Source organism: Pseudonaja textilis, chromosome 17, assembly GCF_049901715.1.
Source record: "Pseudonaja textilis isolate UNSWEBS1 chromosome 17, rPseTex1.2, whole genome shotgun sequence".
Classification (NCBI taxonomy): Eukaryota; Metazoa; Chordata; class Lepidosauria; order Squamata; family Elapidae; genus Pseudonaja; species Pseudonaja textilis.
Window position 1 is genome coordinate 8,384,872 of NC_142006.1, and position 25,909 is coordinate 8,410,780.

The 25,909-nt window shown below is 47.1% G+C and overlaps 1 protein-coding gene across 2 annotated transcripts in view; it reads right to left on the minus strand.

Moving 5' to 3' along the window:
- NSMF (NMDA receptor synaptonuclear signaling and neuronal migration factor) overlaps positions 1-22,328 on the minus strand; it is a 25,959-nt gene extending 3,631 nt beyond the window's left edge. The window contains exons 1-10 of one of the 2 annotated variants that reach the window (XM_087914675.1): positions 22,042-22,328; positions 14,348-14,409; positions 13,100-13,678; positions 9,974-10,049; positions 6,970-7,038; positions 3,381-3,433; positions 2,622-2,711; positions 2,037-2,158; positions 1,808-1,891; positions 884-917 (exon numbers count right to left, since the gene is read on the minus strand). In XM_087914675.1, the coding sequence (XP_087770801.1) occupies positions 884-917; positions 1,808-1,891; positions 2,037-2,158; positions 2,622-2,711; positions 3,381-3,433; positions 6,970-7,038; positions 9,974-10,049; positions 13,100-13,678; positions 14,348-14,409; positions 22,042-22,112 (1,240 nt within the window). In that variant the 5' untranslated portion in view covers positions 22,113-22,328. The remainder of the gene's footprint in view (positions 1-883; positions 918-1,807; positions 1,892-2,036; positions 2,159-2,621; positions 2,712-3,380; positions 3,434-6,969; positions 7,039-9,973; positions 10,050-13,099; positions 13,679-14,347; positions 14,410-22,041) is intronic. The other variant, XM_087914676.1, reaches the window with a different exon arrangement.
- Positions 22,329-25,909: the final 3,581 nt, after the last annotated feature.

A 25,909-nucleotide genomic window follows, 5' to 3' on the forward strand; every position in this document is an offset into this window, starting at 1 on the left:
ACCCACCGTGAGGATGAGTAGATTTGTTATCGTTATTTTGACACCCAGGAGCAGGGAAAAGGCCCTGTGGGGGCCTTTCTCTCTCAAGCAACGTTTCCCAACCTTGGCAACTTTGGAGATGTCCAGACTTCAACTCCCAGAATTCCCCCAGTCAGCTGTGCTCCATCCATCAAGACCACGAGTTATGGGAGAAGTTGGGAAGTCGAGGTATCCTGTCTACCTATTTTCTCCAACAGGCATCTCCTGGCTACTGAAGGTTTGCCTCCTCCTGGGATACTAAAGGATTGCTCACTTTGGGAGAGGTTGAAGGAAACCCTTTGAGGGAGGAAAAATGAAGGTGGGACAGGGATTCCCTCAACTTTAAGAATGAAAGAAGTATACGGCACCTCTTTATCTGTTGAAGTGGCTATTAAGACTTCCTACATCCTAAAGGATCTACTAGGATCACCCTTTTCATATATCCAGATTTCCCACCCTATAACACAGACCAGCTGGATCTTTGGCCAAGCTTAACAGTGGTGAGGTTCAAATTTTTTTTACTATTGGTTCTGTGGGCGTGGCTTGGTGGGCCTGGCAGGGGGAAGGATACTGCAAAAATCCCATTCCCTCCCGCCCCACTAACCTGCTTTCCAGCTCCGTTCTCCTGTGCAGGGCAACCAAAGAAGACCCAGTCCATCAGCTGGGACTCAATGGGAGGCAGAGAAGAGATGGGGTTGGCGGGGCCAGTCAGAGGTGGGATTGGCCGGTTCTCCGAACTACTCAAAATTTCTGCTACCGGTTCCGTAGAACCGGTGCAAACCGGCTGAATCCCACCTCTGCCAAGCTACCAGACACACATATAACACAACTTTCAAACCATAACTTTGTTTGATTTGTGACGTACCCAGAATGTCATCAAAGGTGGCGTGTTCATGATCCTGAAAACAAACAAAGAGGCAAAGGATCAAGGGAGGCAGCCACGGCAGGTCCAGGAAGGACCAGCAGAGAGGAGAGAATGGGGCGGAGAGAAGGGTAGTGGGATTCAAGTGAAGATCTATAGTTAAGAGGGGAGAGAGAAGATCTGGAAAGGTAGGGAGGCAGAAATGACAGGAAAGAGGTAGAAGGAAAATAGGAAGAAGACCTAAGAGGTCTAAGAGAGCGGTACAGGTAGCTGAGTACGAAGTTGGATGAAGATAGAGGATACGTGGATTGAGCGAAAAAGATTTGTAGATTGACGGACAGATAGAGACAGAGGGATAAGATTAGACAGATGATAGATAGATAGATAGATAGATAGATAGATAGATAGATAGATAGATAGATAGATAGATAGATGGATGGATGGATGGATGGATGGATGGATGGATGGATGGATGGATGGATGGATAGATAGATAGATAGATAGATAGATAGATAGATAGATAGATAGATAGATAGATAGATAGATAGATAGATAGGCAGGCAGGAAGGCAGGTAGGTAGATAAATAGGTAGATAGGTAGATAGACGGATGGACAAATAATGATAGATAGATGATAGATGAAAGAGATAGATAGATAGATAGATAGATAGATAGATAGATAGATAGATAGATAGGAGATAGGGGATGAAAGGAAGAGTGGATAACAGAGAAGGGAGAGGGAGGGAGAGATGGACAGAAATGGGAAATGGAAGGCTGGAGAGATGGAGAGAATGAGAGATGAGGGAGGGGGATGTGTGGATGGACAGATGGAGGGGGATAGATGGATGGGTGGATAAGGAGGAAGAGGAGGAGGAGGAGAGACACAGGCAGGCAGGACATTCCCCCGCAGCTCCAGTCCAAGACTTACGTAGAGAATGGGGATGATCGATGGGTCATCGCGACGGATAATCGTTGGAACATACTCCGCTTTGGGCACTTTGGAGGAAATGAGCTAGAAGGAGAGAGGATTGTAAGTGGCAGGAGTTTTCCTTCCAACTATGAAAGTTGGGAGCAGGATGAGCAAGAGGCAGGCAGGACCGGTTTTCCCCATCCCGGAGGGCCCCTCGAATTGCTTGAAGACCTCGAGGACGGCCTACCATGATTTTGGGGGGAACGAAGTCCTCCCCACTGCAGGCAGCCGCTTCCAGTTCTTTCTCCATCTCCCAGTTCAAGTCAAACCCTTTGTCAATGGCACAGCAGGAATCCTGAAATTCATGGCCTGTGAGTGAGAGAAGAGTTAGGGTTTTGAGGTCCACCTCTGTCGATGCAAAAAACTCCCATGTGCTTCCAAGGATGATGATGATGGAGCCTACGTGGACCATGGCCTCCTTTCAGGACAGGTCCAAGATGAAGTATAAGGAGATCCTGCCATCACAAGTCCACAAAAACCCTGCATTCAGTCTGTCCCCCGTGACTCTTGAGTAGCTCCAGGCTAGGAACAAGAGTGGAGTGGAAGGAACTGAAACACTCCAGCTATTGTTCAACTACGACTACACACCGTTGTAGGTTGCAAGAGTCAGTTGGGAGTCTTCCAAGGTCTGCATGATTCATCTATGAGGTCAAGACCTTTGCTGTCTCTGCCCTCACTGCTCAAACTTGCTCAGATTGGCATTCTGACGTTCTCTCCCTCACCCCTCAACCTACTTCCCATGGAATTGGGTGTTCAAGGAAAAGGAACGTACTTTCTCGGGAGTCACTGAGGTTTTCAGGCTTAACGGGAGTTGGATCGCTCCAGGACCGGCTGAAACTTCTCTCACGCCTCTCGGCAAAAGCTGGAAGGAAAAGAGAAGGAGGAGAAGGAGGAGGAGGAAGAGAAGAAGAAGAGGAGGAGGAGGAAAGAAGGAGAAGAAGATAGACAATGAGGAAAGAGAAGAAGGAAAAGGAGAAGATAGACAATGAGGAGGAAGAGACAGACAATGAGGAAAAGAGAAGGAAAAGGAGAAGGAGGAAGAGGAGGAGGAGGAGGAAGAGAAGAAGAAGAGGAGGAGGAGGAAAGAAGGAGAAGAAGATAGACAATGAGGAAAGAGAAGAAGGAAAAGGAGAAGATAGACAATGAGGAGGAAGAGATAGACAATGAGGAAAAGAGAAGGAAAAGGAGGAAGAGGAGGAGGAGGAGAAGGAAAGTAATTATGACAAAATATTGCTAAAAATCACACCCATCCTTGGCTCACCACCTTTTGCTATAAGCGCCGTGGGTGCCACAAAAACATTTCCTGTTCCCCGCTTTCCCTCCACAAAAAAATTTCCTTTCTCCAACCCAGGATCATTCCTAACGTTTTGCACAAACATGTCCTATCCTTGGGGGGGGGCTTTAGGATAGCTTGTCTGAGACCCCTGGGGGTCAGAAGGTCCAACCCTGGTCGAGGAAGGAGAGATCTTGGGAACTGGGAGAAGGCGGCACGACGTAGTCACTCCCGATCCCACTCCATCTGCTCACTTACTTTGCGCCTTCATGCGGCGGCTCCCAACCATACGGAGGTGTTTCCGGAAGTTTCTGAAAGAAGGGGGGAAAAAAAAAACACATGGAAGGCCATCAGCCTTGAGGGCAAAGAGGAAGAAAGCCGTTTCTCCAGGGTGATCTCTGGCAAACCACCCGGAGTAAATTATGACGGTATCTTTCACCGTAGTTCACAGTTTAAGGTCGTTTTTCATTACGTCAAGGCATTTCTAAAGTCTTCCGTGGAGTTAGAATGGGAAAGATGAAATAGGCCGCCACTTAAACGAGACCGTTGGCTGCTGATATAAATGCTTGGATGAGTTCTCTTTTTGTATTTTTTTTCTCCTCACAAAGAAGCCTCTATTTGAGGGTTTTTGTTTTTTTTATCCTGCTTTGGGCATCACCATCCTTACACGCTGAACGTGGAGCCAGAGAAAAGGCAGGCGGATGAGCATTTCTGATTAAAATGACATCTGGACAACCAAATGAGCGCGAAGTAAATCAATGTCACCAAGTGTGCTTGCTGAGATAGGAGGTACTCTGAAATTTTGCAATGCCATCCCCTAAAATGGTTAAAAGAATGGGGGTTACACCCACACACCCTTGCGCAAAATGTATTATTTGATTTGATTTAGGATGGGGTAAAAATGAACAAAACATTCGCTATTTCCGTCTCTCTCTCCTCTGTCTCTGTCTCATCTATCTATCTATCTATCTATCTATCTATCTATCTATCTATCTATCTATCTATCCATCCATCCATCCATCCATCTCTCCATCTATCTCTAACTCTCCATCTATCCTTCCATCTATTTATCTTTATCATCTCTCTCTCTCCATCTCTCTATCTCTCTATCTATCTATCTATCTATCTATCTATCTATCTATCTATCTATCTATCTATCTATCTATCTGTCCATCCATCTACCTTCACACTACCTTTGCAAACACAGGCAATGCATTTAGTTAATAAATCCATTTAAGCAAGTTGGAGTAATATCCATATTCTTGGATCTGTAATCCTGAACTTCGGACTAACTATTCCCCAGGATCCTGGACCACTACTTTTCAAACTTGCATCCTTTTATTGATTCCAGTAATCAAGGAGGGAAGCAACCTAAAACTTAGGAGAAACTTCCTAACAGTGAGAACAATTAACCAGTGGAACAGCTTGCCACTAGAAGTTGTGGAGGTTTTTAAGAAGACACTGGACAGCCATTTGTCTGAAGCAGTGTAGGGTCTCTTGCTTAAGGAGTAGGCTGGACTAGAAGACCTCCAAAGTCCCTTCCAACTCTGTTATCCTTTTATCCCAATTAATCTGAATTAGGAATCACTCAATCAATTGCTAATCTTGGATCAGGAGCAACCATGAACAGCTCTGGAATGGCAATTCTCTGCATCCATCCTACCAAGATTAGAGCAGTCCAGTTTTCCTGTCTCCTTCATCTTCTTTTGCAAAGAACAGATTCGTTTTGAAATCTCTTTCCACGAACGTCACAAATATTCTGACATTTAGGGATACTCTGGAGTGTTTCAGGAGTGATTCTGGTGCTTTACTGCCTTGCGTCCCTTATAAAGAATCATTTTGCCTTTTCCTCAAATGTGAAAGAGTCTCTAAAGGCATGATTTATTTCTATTTGTTGTGGTTTTTAACATGACTCAAAAGGACAAGTTGAAGCCTGAAAAAAAAAATATATATTAAGGGCCACCGGGTTTGCTTCCCATCAGATTAATCCACTTTCACGGAGGGGCTCGGTTTGCATCGGAATCCTGCCTTCCTGAGGACTAGCAACGTGAGTGGCTTTGAGCACGGCTTCAAGAAGAAAAGCAAAACGGTGTTACAAGCTGCCCTGGCAGCCTCAAGCAAACAGCCTTGTCGTCTATCGAAGCCCAAGCCCTTATATTTCCTTTTATAAGGAAATAATCTCTCACCACCTATAAATTTTACCCCAAATAATCTCCCACCCACCCAATTCCATAAATTAGTGAGATGCTCAGGGTTGCAAAAGCCTCTTTAGAGAAAAGGAGAAGGCAGAAGGTTTGGGTTAGCTTTTCCCCCCTCCAGCGGTCGTTCTTCTCAAACATGCGAGTTGGATTCAGAGCCAGGAAAATAAGCAGAGGCGCGAGAGGCAAGAGGAGGAATTCAGGTAGTCCTGGACTTACGACCTGCAAGGGAGCCCCACATTCCTGCCGCTAAGCAAAACGCTTGCTTAAGTGAGGTTTTTGCCCTGGTTTGCGACCCTTCTTTTGCCACCGTGGTTGGTAAGTGATTCACACGCAGGGATGGGATTCTGCCGGTTCGAACCGGTTTGGGAGAACCGGTAGTTCCGGGGATCGTTTGGCCCCGCCCACCTACTCCTCCCTGTATTTTATTTCCTTGTTTGTGAGCGCAGCGCAGCTGTTTCAGAGCTAAAAGTGAAAGAGCTAAAAATGGTCATTTTTCAAATGCTGTGTCAACTAAAAAAGATACTCCTTTGGTCTTTTTAGCTGCCAGGAAAAGGGGTAAAACAGTGCATTCCTTAAGTGCCTAGATAATCACCCTGGCAGCCCAAAGTTGTCGGAGTGCAAGGATATTACTGGAGAGCATGATTGATGACTCTTGGCTATGGATGTGTCCCGTTGGAGAATACACATCCGGGGGTGGGGCCTAGACCAGGGTCAAGGGGGAAATGAATGATGTATTTTAGCATCGGCTGCCTCCAGATAACGCCAACATGGCCACGCCTAATAAATCAATGTTCTTTTCTCTGAGATGCGGCTAGTGATTTGAACGGGGGTGGATTTGTTGGAGTCCTGACACGCTGCACCCACCGAACCAGTTGTTACACCGGCTGAATCCCACCACTGCTCACCAGGGTTCTTAAAGGGAATCCAGCTTTCCCTCTTTCTGACCCTTCTCGTCAGAAGGTCACAAAAGGGGACTACGTGTGACTCCGGGATGCTGAGACTGTCGTAAGTATGAATCAGCTGCCAAGTTTGATCACAGGACTGTGGGGGAGGGGAGGGCACAGCAACGGTCGTAAGTGTGAAAAGCTGCCCTAAGTCGCTCTTTTTTTCGGTGCCGTTGTTGAAACTTTGACCGGTCACTCAATGAACACGTTGTAAGTCGAGGACTATCTGTATAAGGTAGCACCGCAGTGCAGATTCTTGCCAAGGGAGGAAGCAGAGACGGCCCAACTGTTTCAAGCCCCCAGAGGTCCCGCGTTCCAACCCTAAGCTGCAAATATTCTCCTTTTATCGGAACAGATGAATGTTCTTCACTGCCCCTTTTGCACTTTTGCACGTGGGTTTTGTGACGAGGTCTTAACGCGCCCCTTTTTTAAAAAAAATTGCCCTGAGTTTGATTTTTTTGGGGAAAAAAAACACTTCCCCTTACGAAGAAAACAAACCATTCTCTGCGAAGCAGCCCAGCAAAGAGGGACGTGGGAAATCTTGAAAGCATTTTGTTCCTTTCATCCAGGAAAAAGTAAAAACAAAAAAAAACAAAAGAAAGGAATCGCAGCACCCGTGACAGCTGGCGCATACAACCAGGCAAAAATTTGAACCCGTGCAAGGGAGAGAGAGAGAGAGAGAGAAACAATCCGCCTCCGTACCTCTGAATCAAAGTGGCCGAATCGTTCTCCCGTTTGCGACGTTTCCTCTCGGCGTAGCCCCTGAACGCCCTGGGGAACCAGGTTTAAGGCGTTAAAAAGCGAGCCAACAGCAGCTTCCAATGGGAGTGATGGGACATGGAACGGACAGGGGGAGGACAAGGGTGGGGAGGGAGGGGTGAGGAGATGGACACTTGTACCGAATCTCGGAATCGGGGAGGAGGAGACGCAAAGGACCCAAAACGGAGAGCCACGTCACAAGATGGCAAAGGGGACCACAACATGTGGAGTCAATCCTACACTGGAGCAACACTTTTGGAAGTGGAATGTCCTGGCCTCCTCCTCCTCCTCCTCCTCCTCCTCCTCCTCCTCCTCCTCCTCCTCCTCCTCCTTAGGGCTGGGAACTGGCCCAAGGCCTCCCGGAAGGCTTCGTGTCTAAGGTAGGACTAGAATTCAGCGTCTCCAACCTCTATAATCCCGTGGCTTTAACCACTGCACCACAATTGACCTGCCGGGTCCTTCTTCCTAGGACTGAGAGAGAGAGAAAGAGGGACTGGCCCAAAAGTCACGGGGATGATTTTGTGGCTAAGGCATAACTAGAACTCACGACCTCCAGCTTCGACCTCCGTTCCTTTGGGAACCAGCCCAAGGAGAGGACTTCCAAAAGGCAGACTTATAAAACTTGCTACTCCCCCACCAGCTGAAATGGCTTTTCAAAAGGCTTGAAGAAATGGAAGGAAGACCCAACTTTCAGGAATTTCTGACTAGGGAGGCAAGAGATTATTTTCAGGATCAGAGATCTCCCAAGTTTCTCAGGAGATCATCCTGGAGAATAACAGAAAAGGGGCCAAGCTTTCCAACAGGAATTGAATCTTGGATTTAATATCCAAAGGGATTTTATTTTTTGATACGATTCAGAGAGACTTTCTATCCTTCGTGGGATTTAAATGGAGAACGATAGAAGTGAGGTCCTTGATGCTCTCTGAGCTTGGTTGTTCTCTTGCGGACATCTCACGACCCAACTAGGGAACATCATCAGTGCTAGTTGGTGTAACTTGCTCCCTGTTTATATGCAGTAGCTCTGAGCTGGGTTATCTGCTTGCCGATGTTTTATGACCCATCAGGACAATAATCATCACTGTCTGTCAGGATGCTGCAAGGCCCCAAACTATGAATAAAATACAGCACGTATTCTAAGGTCCCCAAGCAGATGCCAAATTCTGTTTTTTCGCTTTCAGGGTGAGAGGGTTATTCCCTCAATTATTCCAAACTCCACTGTTTCAGGACACCAGAATTCAAACGCGTTCCACATTTCCACAAAGACAAAATACTTTCCCTCTGACTGCACGGTTTTCTTTCAGCCACTCTGATGTTTACATCTGCATTTTGCACATCCGTACTAGTCATTTCTGGCTCTAGGGGGAGCTGCTCATCTCCGTTTCAAAGCCAAAGAGCCAGCGCTCTCCAAAGACGTCTCCGTGGTTAAGTGGCCGGCAGGACTAAACACCTTCGAAGGAAGGCGCACGGAGGAACGCTGTTCCCTTCCCACCAAAGGGGTCCCTGTTTTTCTACTTGCATTTTTAACGTGTTTTCGAACCGCTAGATTGGCAGAAACTGCCGGGACAAGGAACGGGAGCTCACTCCGTGATGCGGCGCTAGGGATTCGAATCGCTGAACTGCTGACCTTTCTGAACGACAAGCTCAGCATCTTAGCCACTGAGCCACCGCGCTCCCTTTTATCTGCATCTTACAACTCCTCAAAGGATCTCCTCGTATGAAAATACATCACGGATGGACAAAAGACCACATGAGACAGCGGGGAAGGATTAGACACAACGATCAATGCAAAGGCTTCACTGAGGGTGCTTTTTTAAAAAAAAAAACGCTTTGAATTCCAGTCGCCCAACTTGGCCAGAAAACAAAACAAAAAATGGAAGTTGCGAAGCAGCAGACAGGAGAAATGAAGTTGTGGATCACAACATCTTCACCTTTCCGAACAAAAATGGTTGCAGGAGAAAGGCTCAACTCTAGGTCTTTTTTTTTTTTGGAGGGGTTTATCGACACCGGCACAACATACCAGAAGAAATGTAGAAGTTTTGACCCAAGGATGCCCATACAAGCAAGTGATAAAAGAATACACAAGATTTATGGAGGCGTGGAGGCAATTATACTTACGAAATGCTGGCAGCCCCCCAAAAGAATCCAGAAGCAGAAAAAGAAGAACAGCGAGAAGAAATGTTAGTGGCAAATCCCCCTTTTCATCGTTAATCATCCTTCATTGTGCAAATGGTTCACAAATGCACACATTTCTCAGCATATGACCGCAATGGAGCCCAAACCTTTCTGCTGCTAAGTGAAGACAATTGCTAAGGGAGTTTTACCCCATTTTACTGCCTTTATTGACACTGTTGTTAAGTGAATCCAAGCCATTTTTAAGACAGCAACATGACGGTTCGGTGAATTTGGCTTTCTCGTGGGTTTGGCTCATCCCAAGGTCACAAAAGGCGATTGCAGGCACCCCGGACGATGCGATCATCATAACTACGAGCCAGTGACCAAGCGGCCAAATTCTGATCGGGTGACCATGGGGAGGTTTGTGCCAAGATGAGCAGCAAAAACAAATCGAATGAACCAAATTGAAAGTGCAACGCGGTTGCCAAGTGTCCAGATTGTGGTGATGTGATTGTGGGGGTTTTGCGACGATCACGACTTTAACGAGATCATAGGTCACTTTTTCAGAGGATGCACTGCTTTCAAATTGCCCTTAAAGAAGCGATCATAAACAGAGGACCTTCTGTTCTATCGCATGAATTTAGCATTAAATAAAGAAAAGGGCAGAGGAGTTGCTGGCGGAGGGATTGGAAAGAGCGTGCCAATTTTTATTTATTCTTTGCTCCTCCAACGCTGGGTTGAAATCCTGATTCACACACGGCTTCCACTCCCAATGCTTGCTGTCCCCCCATCCTCCCCCTGTATGGTCACCCCAGTTTTCTTTGTCTGAACTTACGCTTGCATAGTGGTAGTCGCCGTTTGGAAAGTGAAAAGATTCTCTTTGGGTAGCCAGGTCCTGATAGGAACCTCATCTGAAATAAAAGAGGAAGAGGAGAAACGGTTGGTGATGATGGCTAAGCACAACGATCTGTAAAGAAGCAGAACGACTGGGGTGAAAGAAAGCATCAAGATAGCACCAAGAGGGGTTGGGGCTTTGGGAGTCATCCCAAAACATCTGGAGCACCACTTGAATCTCATTGGCATTGACAGACTGGCCGTCAAGTCAATTGCAGAAGGCAGCTTGACTTGAAACAGCTTACATCCTGCAATGGGATCTTAACGCCCACAAACAAGAACATCTCCCTATGTCAGGCTCTGGGGAAGAGCTCAAAAGGTGGACACAGATGTCCAATCCAGTCTGGCTTACTGTGTGACAAACTATCATAATAATAATAATACACAGTGGCATTGACAAAATCCTGATCGGTCAATTGCAGAAGGCAGCTTGACCTAGAATAGCTTATATCCTGCAACCGGAGCTTGAACGCCGTCAAACATCCACCTCTGCCTATCCCAGGTTCTTGGGAAGGGCTCGAGAGGTGGACAAAAATGTCCAATCCAGTCTAAACATCTGGCTGACTGTGCAATGAACCATGATAATAATACTTGGATGCCGTGGCATTGACAAAATCCCCATCAGTCAATTGCAAAAAGGCAGCTTGGCCTGGAACAGCTTACATCCTGCAACCAGACCTTTGAACACCATCATACCTCCACATCTGCCTATGTCAGGTCCTGGGGAAGTAGGTGCCGAATCTAGTTTAAACATCTGGCTGACTCTACAATGAACCACCACCACCATCATAATACTTGAACAGCATTGTCGTTGAAAAATCCCCATTGGTCAATTGCAGAAGGCAGCTTGACTTTGAATGGCTGACCTCCTGCTACGATATCTTGACGACCATCAAACAACGGCATCTACCTGTCCCAGATCTTAGGGGAAGGCCTCAATAGGTTGACAAAAATACCAAGTCGAGTCTAAACATCTGGCTGGCTGTGTGACGAACCATCATAGCAACTCAGTGATGCAACCATGAGAGAAAAGGGGAGGTGACCCACAAACATAGAACTTATTGCACGGGATAAAAATGACTCCAAAACATAAAACACTCAGTCTGTTTATTTCCTTTGCAATAATAACTCCAATCCGAGAGAGGTTTCTTGATCTTATCTTGAATTTCATATTGCAAAAGGTTCGGAGGGCCTCTCACCTTCAAATTATGCAGGGAAGGAAAGCAAAGAAGACAGTTCATTCATTGACCGACCAGCCCTCGAGCTATATTGGCCTGACTTGCAACCTTGCCAAGATAACCTTATCTAGCTCCGTGTCTCTCAAGCTTTATGGATTTATTTATCATGTTTAGAAACCTACAAGACGGGTGACGGGCTTCAACTCCCAGAATTCCCCAGCCACGTGTCTTAAAAACTGCCAAGTTTGAGAAATGCCGAGCTAACCTATAAAGGATTGGGGGATGGGGAGAAATAACTACAAATTAGAATTGTTAACAAAAAGAAATTAATCATCGCATTGCTAAAAAGGTTTAAGGGGATGGAAATGGCAGTACAGCCTATGCAATATTTGAATCTATCTATATAAAAGCGAAATACCACTCACTCATCATCACAAAATCTCCAGAACCATAAATTTTACAAACTTGAAATTTGGCACCTATGTTCCTCTTGGCTTCTAGGGGCTCACTAAGAAAGGATTTTTCGAAATGATCATCAGAGCATTAGTATTTCCTATATTATTATTATTATTAACACGCTCTGATGCTAAGGAGTTCGACTCCCCCTCCCCACTTGGAAAATAATCTCTTCCAAATGCAAAACACAAGCAGAGGAGAGGAGTTTCTATTTTAATTTCACAGCACCAAGCAGCTTTAGTCCAGAACAGTTGAGCTAAGCCACGCCCAGGCTCCTTGCTGTCTCCTTCTACCTCGCACAGCAAATACTGCTGCTGTTTCCAAACAGCCCTCAACTCTCTCACACCCTGACAGGATGCTAGCCAGATGAATACCGATGGGTGCTGGTAGACAGAGGCAGAATTCCCACCCCCCTTATTTTCCTCCCCAAAAACTAAGCCGGACCACATAGTTTTGTAGCGAAGCACGGGTATCCAGCTAGTAACATCATAAAAACCAGAATTGCCAACGTTTAGCTAGGAGATGACCCCAAATCTAAAAATCATAGTTTGCCATTTGATTGGGATTAGGCATAGGTAGAGAAAAATACCATTTTTCTGACCCTATTTTTAACCTTGGTGTAAAAGCGACAATAACATCTGGAATAAACAAAACAGAAACTACCAAAGGATTTACTTCCAGCCAAGAGAAACTACCCTATATGGAACTCACTGCAGGTAGACCTCGATTTGCAACAGTTCATTTAGTGACCAAAGTTGCAATGGCACTGAAAAAAAAAACGACTTGTGAACGTTTTTAACACTTAAGGACCATTGCAGCTTCTCCCACGGGTCACACAATCAAAATTTTGACGTTTGGCCATGGACACGTGTTTATGATGGTTCCAGTGTCCCCAGGATCACATGGTCACTTTTTGGGACCTTCTGATAAGTAAAGTCAATATAGATTCACTGAATGACTGGGTTACTGATATATCAACTCGCAATGATCCCCTTAACCCAAGGGTCAGCAACCTGTGGCTCTATAGCTGCATGCGGCTCTTTCAATCCCTCTGCTGTGGCTCCCTGTCACCAGGAGGCGCCACAATTGATAGGGCTTTCGGTTGGGACAGGTAGAGGAGAAAGGACAGCGCTCTAGGAGGAGACTCTGTGCTGGGAGAACCGGACTTCCAGTTGGCTCCAGAATTGAGTGGTGGGCATCTGGTTAGGACCTTTGTGGCTCTTTGAGTGTTTAAGGTTGCCAACCCCTGCGTTACTCGCAATGGCACGCAGGGGCATGGAATGAGCCCAAACTCACTTACGAAGCGAGTCTCGCTTAGCAACGTTAAATGCTGGGCTCACCACCTGCGGTTGTAAAGTCCAGGACTACCTGTGCCACACCTTTGCAGCAAGAGGCGTCCAAGATTAAGCCAACGTAACTGGATTGCACCTTACCGGAAACACGGTCGATGCTATACATTCGTTCCAGCTTCTTCCGGCGCCAACCGGTCTCACCAGCCTCGTTCTGATGGTGTTGTTGGTGTTGTGGGTGTTGTTGCTGATGATGATGGTGATGGTGGTGGTGATGGTGTTGGTGGTGTTGGTGGTGATGTTCTTCATCAAACGGATGCTGAGACGACACCGCGAGCTGGGCGCAACTGGGAGACTCTTTCGAGCCTTGCTGGTGACTTGGCCAACTGTCCTTGCATTGCCGGTTGATGTTGTGAGAACTCCCGGCATTGTGGAGAGGCTGACCTAAGGACCGTTCCCCGTCCATCTCTTCTTCTTCCGTCCCTTTCAGGACTACCAGCTCCATGCTCTCGCTCTGGTGCTGCGAGAGCATGGGCCTCTCGCTGGAGATGGTATAGACTCGGGGTTTGGGGCCCTCGCCAGCCAGCTTCTCCCCAGCTTCCTCGGGGAAGGTGGGCTGGAACTTCCTGTCAGAAATGACAGACAGACGTCGCTTGTTCTGAACACCCACGTGGATCTCTGGGGAGTCTTCTTGACCGACGTATGACTCTGCCAACAGGTGATCTGAAAGCAGGAGGAGAAACACAAGATGTGAAGGACTTTCTCCCTATCTGGGTGAGGAACATCCTTGGTTGACCCAACCCAACTTGGGTTGAGTCTTCTTGGCGACCTATGACTTTGCTAACAAACAATCTAAAAGCAGGATGAGAAACACAAGATTTCTCCCTATCCGGGTGCTGCAACCGTCACAAATGTGAGTCAGTTGACAAACCAAGTGACCACGGGAATGCCACGATGGTCCTAAGCGTGAAAAAAATTGGTCCTAAGTTGCTTTTCGCAGTGCCGTTGTTACTTCGAACGGTCAGTAAATGAACTTGTAAGTCGAGGACTACCTGTGTGGAGCCATATCCTTGATTAGCTGTAGTTTTAAGGCTGGCCCTGAATTTATTTTGCTTCATTCTTGCTTCCGTTAGCTAACGAAGCCCCAACTGAGAAATCCCGCAGGCGTCGGTATTAATTTAAATCGTTTGGCTCCAATTTCAGAGCCGTTTCTAACGTTCCTTCAAGGCTTCAACGTGGCTCTTTTTCGCCCTTGGTACGTGTTGCCTTTAGAAAGAGGCTTGTGGGAGGGATGCAATTTAAAATGAGGGCGAATTAAAATTAATCTCCAGGTGCAAGCGAAGGCGTGGCATAAAATCAATGCCGTACGAATCTTGGGGGACGTATCCCTACCTGCACCATTCTTGCCTTCTGGATGGTTTTGAGACAGATAATCGCCAAAAGCCCTCGCCGCTCTTCGGTCGAATCCAGCAGGGGGGAAAATGCAAACAGCAAAAGACCCAAAGGGAAAAGAGAAGCAGAGGAAAAAAAAAATTAATAATCTTGGCAGCAAAATTCATGACACTGCTACCTGCCAATCCCGTTGCCTTCCCCTCCACCCCCAAAATGGAAATTTTAATAACAGACATTGCAAAGAGATGCAAAGTGGCCAAATAAAATAAAAATTGCTTGCATTTTTCCTCCCCCTCCTTATAACATTCTCTCTCCCTCTGTCTCTCCGGTACGTTGCTAATGCTGCCGTTGGCCTTACACCAGCAGAAAAATTGACAAGTGATATATCCTGCTGAGAAATTAAAGATATTTTCCTGTAGGGAAGGAATGGGGGGGAAGAGAGAAGTAATTCTAATTGGAAAAACCAAGGAGGACCACAGGTTTCTTCCCAGCCGTCTGTTCCCACACTTGGGCGTATCTTTTGATAAAAGTTCGTGCCATCAAATTAGGCTCAGCTTTTAGGGACCACGTAGATGGACCTTGTCTAGGAATGGATTCATAGGTAAGAATGAAATGGTGTGGGATCTGATAGACCCTCCTTTTGATCCTTAGCAGAGGGAAGGGAAGGGAAGGGAAGGAAGAGGAAGAAAAGTAAAAGGAAAGAGGAAAAAAGAAAGGGAAGGGAAGGAAAAGAAAGGAAAGGAAAGGATGAAAGAGGAAGGGAAGGAGGAGGGGAGAAGAAAGGGAGAAGAAGGGGAGAGGAGGGAAGGGAGAGAGGGGAAGGAAGGAAGGGAAGAGAAGAAGGAAGAAGGAAGAAGAAGAAGCAAGGGAAGGAAAAAGGGAAGGGAAGAAGGAAGGAAGGAAGGAAGGAAGGAAGGAAGATAGATTACTAAGACACATGTGAGCACTGTGGACATTGGTATCAAGAAGTTGAAGCCCAACTACTATCATCCTTGGCCCCAAACATGGCATGGATGCTGGAAGTGGTTATCTACAGTTATGTTGACCAATTTTCCAACTTGCCACTCGTTGACACCAAGGACAATGTGATAAGCAGGAACTACACAAGAAGGATTTTTACAGCATCCTTGCTGATCCTGAAAACTTGGTTTTCGGTTCAGTTCCAAGCAGCATTTAACTTCTTCCATAGTCCTGACTGATGTGGTTTAGATTCTGGTCCCTGAGTGGGCAAGATAACCCAACTGGACCGATCCGAGCCATTTTTCCCCCCCACTCTAGCAAAATCAGAGACACAGATATACACCTCATTCAACCATATGATCCTGAACCCCAGGAGGGTCTCCGCCTTTTGGATCACAGGGCAGCCCCTTCAAAAGTCCACCGAGCCCAAATCCACCAACTCTCTGTCCCTTTGGGAGAAGAAACAAACCTCCTGTCTCTAAACTCTTGTTGCAAGTTTGGTTGTTTACAAAGAGACGAAACGAGGAGAAGAAGAAGAAGAATTCACAGAAGGTAATTAGCCGTCAAGGGAAGTAATTGTTCAGGGGCACTGGGAATCAAATTAAGAGCTTGAGGAACCCCAAGAGATGCCAAATTGAGCTGCTGGGAATCTCCTACTCTAGGGTCTACATAGAGATGGTTGGATCTCAGTCTACATAGAGATGGTTGGATCTCAGTCTACATAGAGATGGTTGGATCTCGGTCTACATAGAGATGGTTGGATCTCGGTCTACATAGAAATGGTTGGATCTCAGTCTACATGGAGATGGTTGGATCTCCAGTTCTGCTTTTTAATCCTAAAGAAAGAGAATAACAGACTAAAAGACCTTGGAGGGACCTTGGAGGTCTTCTTGTCCAACCCCACTGCTCAAGCAGGGAAACCCTACACCAATTCAAGCAAATGGTTGTCCAGTGTCTTCTTAAAAATCACCAGTGACGGAGCACCCATAATTTTTGGAGGCAAAAGTTCCACCGATTAATTATTCTCACAGACAGGAAATTTCTCAAGTCCTTCTTTTCTCTAGGCAGGCGAAACTCAAATCTTGCAGCCATTCTTCATATGTTTTAGTCTCCAGGCCTTTGAATCATCTTCGTTGCTCTATCTCTTGTCGAAAGTCTCAACATCTTTTTTGCGATGTGGTGACCCAAAACTGGATGCAGTATTCCTGGGGTTACCTCATTCGGGGTTTATAAAGCACTATCATCATCATCATCAACAAAGAGAAAGAACTGGAGAAGATCACAAGATACGAAGACAGGAGATTTGCTCGAAAAGGATGACATGAATTTGTAATTAAAGTAATAATGATTTGATAATAATATAACATGCATAGTTGACCTATACAATATGAATTTTAATTTAAATCTAGAAGGGAAAGACTGTTGATTTGGGGCACAAAAGATAGGCACCAACCGACAGACTGTACAATGGGAGGATGGTTTTATTTGATATTTTATGTTTTTATCTCCCGATATTTGTTGTCAAAAATAAATAAAAAATTTAAAAAAGAGAAAGAATGTGGAGATTCTGTTCCTGACTGTGGTCGTAAGTGGAGGATTACATGCGTTCCCAAGTGAATGGTGGTAGAGACAAGGAAACCTAAAATCCAGCTAGAAAGAAGGAAGGGGGTTAAGCACAGGCCGTCCTCGGTTTACAACAGTTCATTTAGTGACCCGTTCACAGTTACAATGTCACAGAAATAAGTGACTTATGACTATTTGTTCCCCACTTATGACTGTTGCAGCCTCCCGCTGGTCACCTGATCCAAATTCGGATGCTTGGCAACTGTCTCATATTTATGTCGGTGGCAGCGTCCTGGGATCACCCTTTGGCGACCTTTCATCCAGCGAAGTCAAAGGGGAAGGCCAGATTTGCTTAATGACCACATGACTGGCTTTAACAGCTGCACAACTCATTTAACCACGGTGGCCGGAAAGGTCATTGAAACGGGGGCCAAATTCACCATCATGGTCCATCACTCTGCATATGCTGCCTGCATATGTAGCTTGCACGAAAGAATTTGCCATTGGAGAACTGGGAAGTTTGACTATAGAATGACAAAGTTGGAAGGGGCCTCGGAGGTCTTCTAGTCCAACCCTCGGCTTAAGCAGGAGACTTGATACCATTCCAGACAGGTGGCTGTCCAGTCTCTTCTTGAAAGCCTCCAGTGACAGAACAGCCGCAACTTCTTCTTTTTTTAAAAAAAATAAACTTTATTAAAGATTAAAAAAGAAAAATATATACAATGTTTAGTACAAGACATTTCGTTACAAGCAAAATCGATGTGTAAAACACAATATAAATATACATAAAACATGTAAGTTTTATAGGCGGTGAGTCGCAACTTCTGCAGGGAAACCTTTGCACTGATTAATTGTCTTCGGTGTCAGGAAATTCCTTCTTAGTTCTAGGTTGTTTCTCTCCTTGATGAGTTTCCACCCGTTGCTTCTTGTCCTGCCTCTCAGGGGCTTTGGAGAAGAGCTTGACCCCTCCTCTTCTTTGGGGAAGCCCCCCAAATATTGGAACATTGCTATCATGTCACCCCTAGTCCTTCTTTTCAACTAGACGTATCCAATTCCTCACTCCCGGTCCTTTTTTTTTTATTAAACTAGCCAAACCCAATTCCTGCAATATGTTTTATCCTCCAATCCTTTAATCCTTTTTTTTTTTTCCCTTCGTTGCTCTTCTCTGCACTCTTTCTGGAGTCTCAACAATTTTCACATTTTCAAAGGTGTTTTTTTCTTCCTTCTTTTTTTTAATGCACTGAATGCAAACGGAAGGAAGAAGAAGAATCTATTTTGAGACTGATAGAAAACAGCCACGCACACTTTTCTAGATCCTGGGGTTTTGTAACCAGGAGCAGATCCCAAGAGAGGCTATTTCCCAGCAAACTTTTATTGTTAGTGGCAGGACTAGAATTTTCTTTTCGGCCGATCAGGTTTCTGAATTTCTTTCTACCGGTAAGAGATCTCAAAGTGGCCCCCAGTTCTAGCAGCTCCATGTTTTTGACCTTGATCAGAGCTGGAAGACCGAGAGAAGGACAATCCCTCTGCAAAAAGTATCTGCAGGAACAAAACAGAGGGAGTTGGATCTTAAAACCTATCCGGTCATGGGGTAGTGGTGGAAAGGGCCAAATACTGTAAAAATCAGGAAAGCGAAGAGATTTTTAAGGCACAGAATGTAGCTTGGATGACCTTGGGCCGGCATTTCCTTCCCAGTCCGGCCAACGGGGTTTTCTTTTGTCGCGGGGAGGGCGGGAAGGAGGAAAAAAAAAACCAAAGCAAAAAGGAGGCAGGAATATTTGGTGCACCATCTGGAGTTGTCCGAAATAAAGACAGGATGGAAGTCAAACCGGATCAATAACTTTCTTTCGATGGGCAGTTGTGGGACAAAACGACGGGGAGGGGAAACATTGAAATCATTATTTCCACGGTTTTGTTCTTGCAATTAGAAAGAGCATCTCTGTTTTTCGGCAGGCGCCTCGTTGGCTGTCAGCCCTGAACGAGCCATCAACACTTCAATGGCATCAAGACTTACGGGCCCAGCTGCAGCCAGAGAGAAGGATCCTTATTATGAAGGCGAAAAAAAAGAGAGTTTTGTTCTCCAAATTATAGGAAATTAAGGGTGATTTCAGGCTCAGCCTCCTTCTTATCCTGGAAAATCGGTGGATCGGGGAAAAGGGAAGCTTTCTGGATTTTATCTCCTGCCGATGTTCTTTTTCTAACCGCTTCTGAAATTGAAGACAAGCGTCTGGAGAGAGGAATCACAGAAGAACACGGGTGGTGGGAGAGACAGGAAGATGCCTGTCCCAGGATCATATTTCAGGGTCCAATCTGGGCCAGTCACAGAGACCGGAGGTTTTGTCTTCCAAGCTCTCAGGCTCGTTCTGGTCTAGAGTTCGTCTTCAGAGGACTTCTCTCTGTCTGTCTTTCTATTATCCATCTATCTTGACATCTACCTGGATTTCAGTCCTGACTGGCTCAAGGTTGACTCAGCCTTCCGTTCTTTTAAGGTCACTAAAATGAGGACCCAGATTGTTGAAGGCAAGATGATGACTCTGTCAACCACTTAGAGAAGGCTATAAAGCCCCGTGAAGCGGTATGTGAGTCTAAGGGCTGTTTCTGTCCCATCCATCTATCCATCCATATCTATCTACCTACCTACCTGTCTATCTCATCTACCTACTACCCACATATCTCTGTCTGTCTGTCTATCCATCCATCCATCCTTCAAGATCCCTTCTAACTCTTCCTTTCTTCTTTCTTTCTTTCTTTCTTTCTGTCTATCTATCTATCTATCTATCTATCTATCTATCTATCTATCTATCTATCTATCTATCTATCTAATGAAGGTAAATATACACACCTAGACACTGGGATTTGAACATAGAGCTTTTTAATGTCCGAACACTTGCTAAAGGAATGGTTTCAAATTGAGGACTCCCTGAGGTTCTTTATATTGTTTCTGAGAAAAACAAAGAGCTCTACCACACACACACGCACACGCACATAAACACACACCCGCTGTCACATCCACTTCTGAGAATTCAACAAGCGTCACCCACACTGTTTGAAAATCCACCTTCTGGACAATGAGGACTAGTCACTTGGTGCATGCTGAAACCCTGTTTCTTAAGAGCATCAGATACCAAATTCTGTGCTTGAGAAATTGACGCTCTCAATTCCGTTTGCGAAGGATTGAAAAGTAGGAATCGGACTCAAACCACAGCTAAACACCGGCAGGTGCTCCTTAAATTCCTGAAGCTATCCAAAGATTGCAAGTTAATTCTATAGGGGATTAAACTCAAGGCCTCCAGGACAGAAAACATTTTCTCTGCCAATGAGCTACCCAAGTTTTCTCCACGGTCACACGAAAGAAAAGGCAAGGCAATTTGCACGCTCACCGAGCATGAAAGCTGCTGGAAAGAACACCCAGGGGAATAACTTTCCAATTTTCCCACGCTTGGCAGTATTCAGCTGCTCCAATAATTCACTCCTCAACCTCTTCTTGGACGCTGCCCCATCTGGCCTGGCCAGCTAAGCAGGATCCTCCCTGGCTAATAAGCGATCCATTCTCGCTGAGGACCAGAGGATTTGGGGCCTCGGCACCATTAAAGCCAGGAAGGTGACACGGACCGAAGTCCGCATAGCACAAGGCAGGTTTAAGGGCAACACGAACGCCATGCTTGGACAGAGCCGTCAGAACTGCGCAGGCAGGCAGTGCTGCAGCTCCGTGCTGCATCCACCAAGTTGGAAGTTCGCAAGGTGTAAACTGGGGGCTCCGTGGAGCTTTGCCACAAATGTTCCAAACAGGGCCAGGCAGCTTGCCAAGTGCTTCGCCCCTCACGTCAGCTGCTATTTCGACCCAATGCAAAGCGACAGCTGGGCTGAAACTATAGAGCAGCGGCAGTTTCTGGCTGGCAGGTATAGAAAAGTTTGGGTTTTTTTTTTTTTTTAAAGTCTATCTTTCTTCCTTAAGATGTCTCTTAAGATATCATGCTCATGCGACTGACATGTGCACTAGTAATCAAATTCCTTCCTTCCTTTCCCTTCCTCCTTTCCTTCCTCTTTCCTTCCCTCCTTCTCTTCTCTTCTTCCTCTCCCCTCCTCCCTCCCCTCCCTCCCCTTTCCTTCCTTTCCTCTTTCTTTCTTCCTTTCTTTTCATTCCCCTTTCATCTGTCCTTCCTTTCCCTTCCCTTTCATCTTTTCCCTTTCCTTCCCCTTTCATCTGTCTTTCCTTTCTTTTCCTTCCTTTCCTTTCCTCTTTCTTCCTTTCCTTCCCCTTTCATCTTTCCTTTCCCCTTTCATCTATCTTTCCTTTCTTTTCCTTCCCTTCCTTTCCTTTCTCTCTCTCTCCCTCTCCCTCTCTCCAATCGCGGCTGGATCCTGAATCCAGGACTTCGCATTCAACGGCACAGAGTTTTAGCAGCCTGGGAAGACTCCAGGATTGGGCAGAAACCCGCAAACCTCGGCAGAAACTCACAACAGAAGGGCATCCGCCTTCCTAAAACTGAGCCCGGGGTGCAGCTCGGCCCGGGGCTTGTTAGAAGGAGCGGCGGGTCCCCCTCTGGCAGAGGTCGGGCAGGGGGATAGAACCGCCCGGGTTAGTGTGTGAGCGCTACAACGGGTTGGCGGCGCCGGCACAAATCCGCACGCAGCGCTTGAGCGTTTTAACTTGAGCCGGAGATGCTGCTTTTCGGCTGAGGTTGGGTTGCTTCCACGGGAGAAGAACCGCCTCCGACGGCCGCCTCTCCCCCTTCCTCTCCCCAGCTGCGGATTGCCAGCTCGACCCGAACGCAAAAGCACAAAGCGCTGCACGTCGCGCCTTCGCACGTCCTCTCCTCCTACCCCCGTAGCAACCGCCGCCGCGGTCCCTTTGCTCGCTCCTCCTGCCCGGCTTCTCCTTTGCAGGCTGCCGACCCCCCCGCCGCCTCTTCCCCCTCTTCCGAAGCCCCCGCCCCAATTTCCCGGCTCCGGCTTTCGCGTGTGCTCCCCCTTCGCCCTTCCCACAGCTGCTGCGCCCCCGCCGGCTTTTTACGCGCAGCCTTTTTTACGCGCGGCTTGTCTTGGCGACCCCTACCCGCCTTCCTTGGCTTGGGGAGGGGGGGCACACACACGCCCACGCGCTCCCCGCACCCCGAGCTCTCCCCCATCCCCACCCCCGCTTCCCTGGCGGGGCAGAGCCCGTCGTTCACCTGACTTTGGCCGCCACCGATGCCACGGCCTCGTTGCGGAACGAGCGGCGCTTGGAGACGGCGGTGCCCATGGTCTCCCTGGCTCATCGCCGCCACGCCGCTCAGCCGCCACCGCCCATGCTGGTGGGTTGCAGTCGCTTCTGCCGCTGCCGCTGCTGCCAACGCCGGCCGAGCCCGATGCCCAGCTTCGGGTCCTCCCCCTCCCCTCCTGCCGGGCGGATCTGCCGAGGAAGGAGGTGGAGCTGCCCCCACCGGCCGCCCCTCGGCGCGCACGGCGGCTGCTCATTGACTGCGGCTCCTCCGCCACCGGCGAGAAGCTGGGGAGGGGAGGGGGGGAGAGGCGGAGCTCAGGAAGGGCGGGCGCCGGCATGCCTATATTTGGGGAAGACCGGCCCCCCCCTCCAGTCCCGGGCGGGCAGGACAGGAGCGCAGCTCGGATGGAGCAAGCCGGCGGAGCGATGCTTCCCTTTCTCCGTGCGCGCCCGGCGACCTTGGAGGGAGCAAGCCGGCGAGCGATCCGTTGCAAAGTTGCCTGGCGCCGTTAAGGGTGGGCGAGGGAGACCCCCCCGCCCCCCCCACTTCTCCCAAATCCCGGACAGCGCAGCTTGGCCAGCAGTCGGACAGCGGCCGAGCAAGGGGTTGAAAGGTTGGAGGGAGCCCTCCGTGCTGGATGGGAGGAGAAGGGCCACCTAAAGAAAGTGGCCACCGGCCACCGGCTTCTCTCCGTCTCCCGCTCAGTCGGACTGGCCCTCTCTGGCCTTGGAAGGGTGTTTTTAGAATGGGGACAAGTCGGTCTCAAAGGCGGGACAGCTCAAAGTCTCCAATTTTGGGGGCTCCTTTAATAGGGAGGCTGGAGAACGGATTGTCCCCCACTCTCTGGGACATTCTGTCCTTCGGTGCCTGTAATTCAGCCCCTGTCCTGAATTGGGAATTCATATTGTGGTTCTAACACTATCACAAGGTTGCTATGTATCGCTACCCACGCACAACTTTGAGCAAAAAATGCTGGACCGCTCAGCCCACAACCAACTAGGAAAAGGATAACACTTGTTCGTTGTGAAGTCCCGAAGTCTGACCCATCGCGACCCCTTGGACAATGTTCCTCCAGGCCTTCCTGTCCTCCACCATCTTCTGGAGTCCACTGAAGCTCACGCCAACTGCTTCAGGGACTCCATCCAGCGCCCTCCTTCTCTGCCGTCCCCTTCTTCTTCTTCTGCCCTCAACCGTTCCCAGCATTTAGCTCTTCTCCAGTAAGTCCTTCCTTCCTTCTCATGAGGTGGCCAAAGTCTTTGAGTTTCCTCTTCAGGATCTGGCCTTCTAAAGAGCAGCCAGGGTGGATCTCCTCTAGGACCGACCGGTTGGATGGCCTTGCTGTCCAAGGGACTTGCAGGAGGGATAACACTACCCTTTATCAAAATGATCTCAGAGAAACGACTAACAGATTGTATACAGCCATACAGTAGTATACAAACCGACTACAGCTCTTCCCAAAACACTTTTAGTAAACCAAAATACCCTGTAGCCCAAGTAGGAAAAAACAACAACAACAGGAGACAACATACAATGTAAGGATTGTCACAGCCAATGTGTAGATAGGAGATTAGCTGAGGCCATCCATGATTACCAACTTAGCGGTCAGAAGACATAACAAGAAGTCCTTAATTTCACACCATGGGGACAGACTCAACCACAGTTGTCAACTGGGAATCTATGAGCATCCGATATCAAAGCCAAATCCAGAAACCGTAGAGAGTTTCTGGAAGCTTGGCATTTGGACAAAGCAGCCATCAACGGACACATAGAGATAAAGCACCTTTCCACACCGTTCGAAAGAGATAATTTTTTTAAAAAAACAAGAAGAAGCTAAGACAGGGACAAAATAGAATCCAAACATATTCTCTCCAAGCAGCCAACAACCGGATAAGCAAGGATTAATTCCAGACAAAAAGATCAAGCAGAAAACAATGCATGAAGGAACGACTGAGAAAACCACCAGCAGCAGCCTGAATGATCCATGGATTAAGAAGCCAGGATATATTCTAAGCATTAGTTTATTTTATTTATATTTTATTCCAAAGCAGAAGGAAGGAAGCTGTGTAGTCCCTTCTTTGTGCTTTTTTCCCCAAGGAGCCTGTGAGAAGCATTCATTGGGGAAAATTGCACCGAGGGGAAAAGGTGGGAGGAGAGGATTATTGGAATAATTATAATTGCTGGAGCAGGAAGATATTGCCAAGACAGAGGGGGGGCAGGGCAGGATCCAGAATCCTGTCTTTGGTGCGTGGACTCACAAACAGCAAGCAAGGGCAATTAACTTTTTTTATTTTTTTTAAAAAAAATCTAGATAGACCCTTTTTAAGAAACAGGCACTTGAGGGAAACTTGGAAGTTTTCAGCCCTCAGCTTAAGGAAGACCTTGTCACGCCCGTTTTACAGAATTGGAAACTGAGGCCGTGGGGTCCAGACAGGGCAAAAGAGGGCTTGAATCCAGATAGACGGATAGATACTCACTGCTGGTTTGTATTCGAAAGCTTGCTCCTTCTCTAGCCGTCTTTAAACATCTCTTCGATGCGTCACCAAATTCCCTATAAGAAACAGTTTTGTGTTACATTTTGTTCTCGTTGAGCTATTGCTGAAGGCAAAAAATATTATCAGTCTGATGGGTTCTTGATCAGACAGCAGACTCTATTACTGGGTTTTTCTCCTCCCGCCTCCCAGGTACAAGAATCTTGCCATCCATTTTCCGAGTCCACATTTCCAATATAATATTTCATTTCCAATATTTTGCCCTGGGTTCTCTTTTTTCTGCTTCTATGGAGTCTGCTGTCTAGGGGAGGATGGCCAAAATAATCGTTATACTGTGTGTCTTTGAATCAGCACCAACTCCTGAGATGGCCTCGATTTTCAGAAGCGGTTTGACATTATTATCTGCTTCCTGGGGCTGAGAGAGAGAAAGAGAGAGAGAGAGAGAGAGAGAGAGAGAGAGAGAGATTGGCCCAAGGTCACCTTGTTGGCTTCATGTCAAAGGCAGAACTAGACCTTACCATCTCCAAGTGTTTGGCTCAACATCACCCAGCCAGCTTTCATGTCAAAAGCAGGCCTAGAACTCACGGTCTCCTGGGGATTGGCTTAAAGTCAGTCAACCATTTTTCATGTCAAAGGCAGGACTAGAACTCACAGTTTCCGGGTGATTGGCCCAAAGTCACCCAGCCAACTTTCATGTCTAAGGTGGGACTAGAATTCAGCCTCCTGGTTTCGAGCCCGATGCCTTAACTGTCACCCCAACTGGCTCTTCCCAGCTCTCCACTAAGAATTATAATTAGAAGAACTTTATTGTGATTGTACAAGTACAACGAAACTGTGGATGCACCCCCAGCAACTGTTTGCAATACAATAAAACCCAAGCACTCAAAAATGAAGATAAGAAAAATAGACTGCCCACGTCTCCATTTGCAATTCGAGAGTACAATATCTATGAAAAGACCTATGGACCAACATTTATTGCAACAATCCAGGAAGAGAAGAGGAGGGGTGCGTGAGATGAGAGAGAAAGTACTTTTTACCCAACTACAAACCAGGAAACGCAGCAAAACCGAGTTCCTGGGAAGATGGATGAGGCGGTTGGAGCTATTTTATAACTCTCTGGCCTTAAAGGAGAAACTACGCTGCGCCGATGCGTTTGCTTCTTCAGTTAAGTGAAGCCTCCAGGTTCAGGAGCAGTCTACCTCTGCCTTCCAAAGCAACAGATCTGTGGGGGTGGGGGAGAGAGGTGGGGTGGGGGGGGTGGCCCAGCAGGAAACCTTTCCACAAAACATTGGGTCGTCTGCTGTTAGCGCACAGGATGCTAGCTTAAAACCATCCCCTAATTTAGC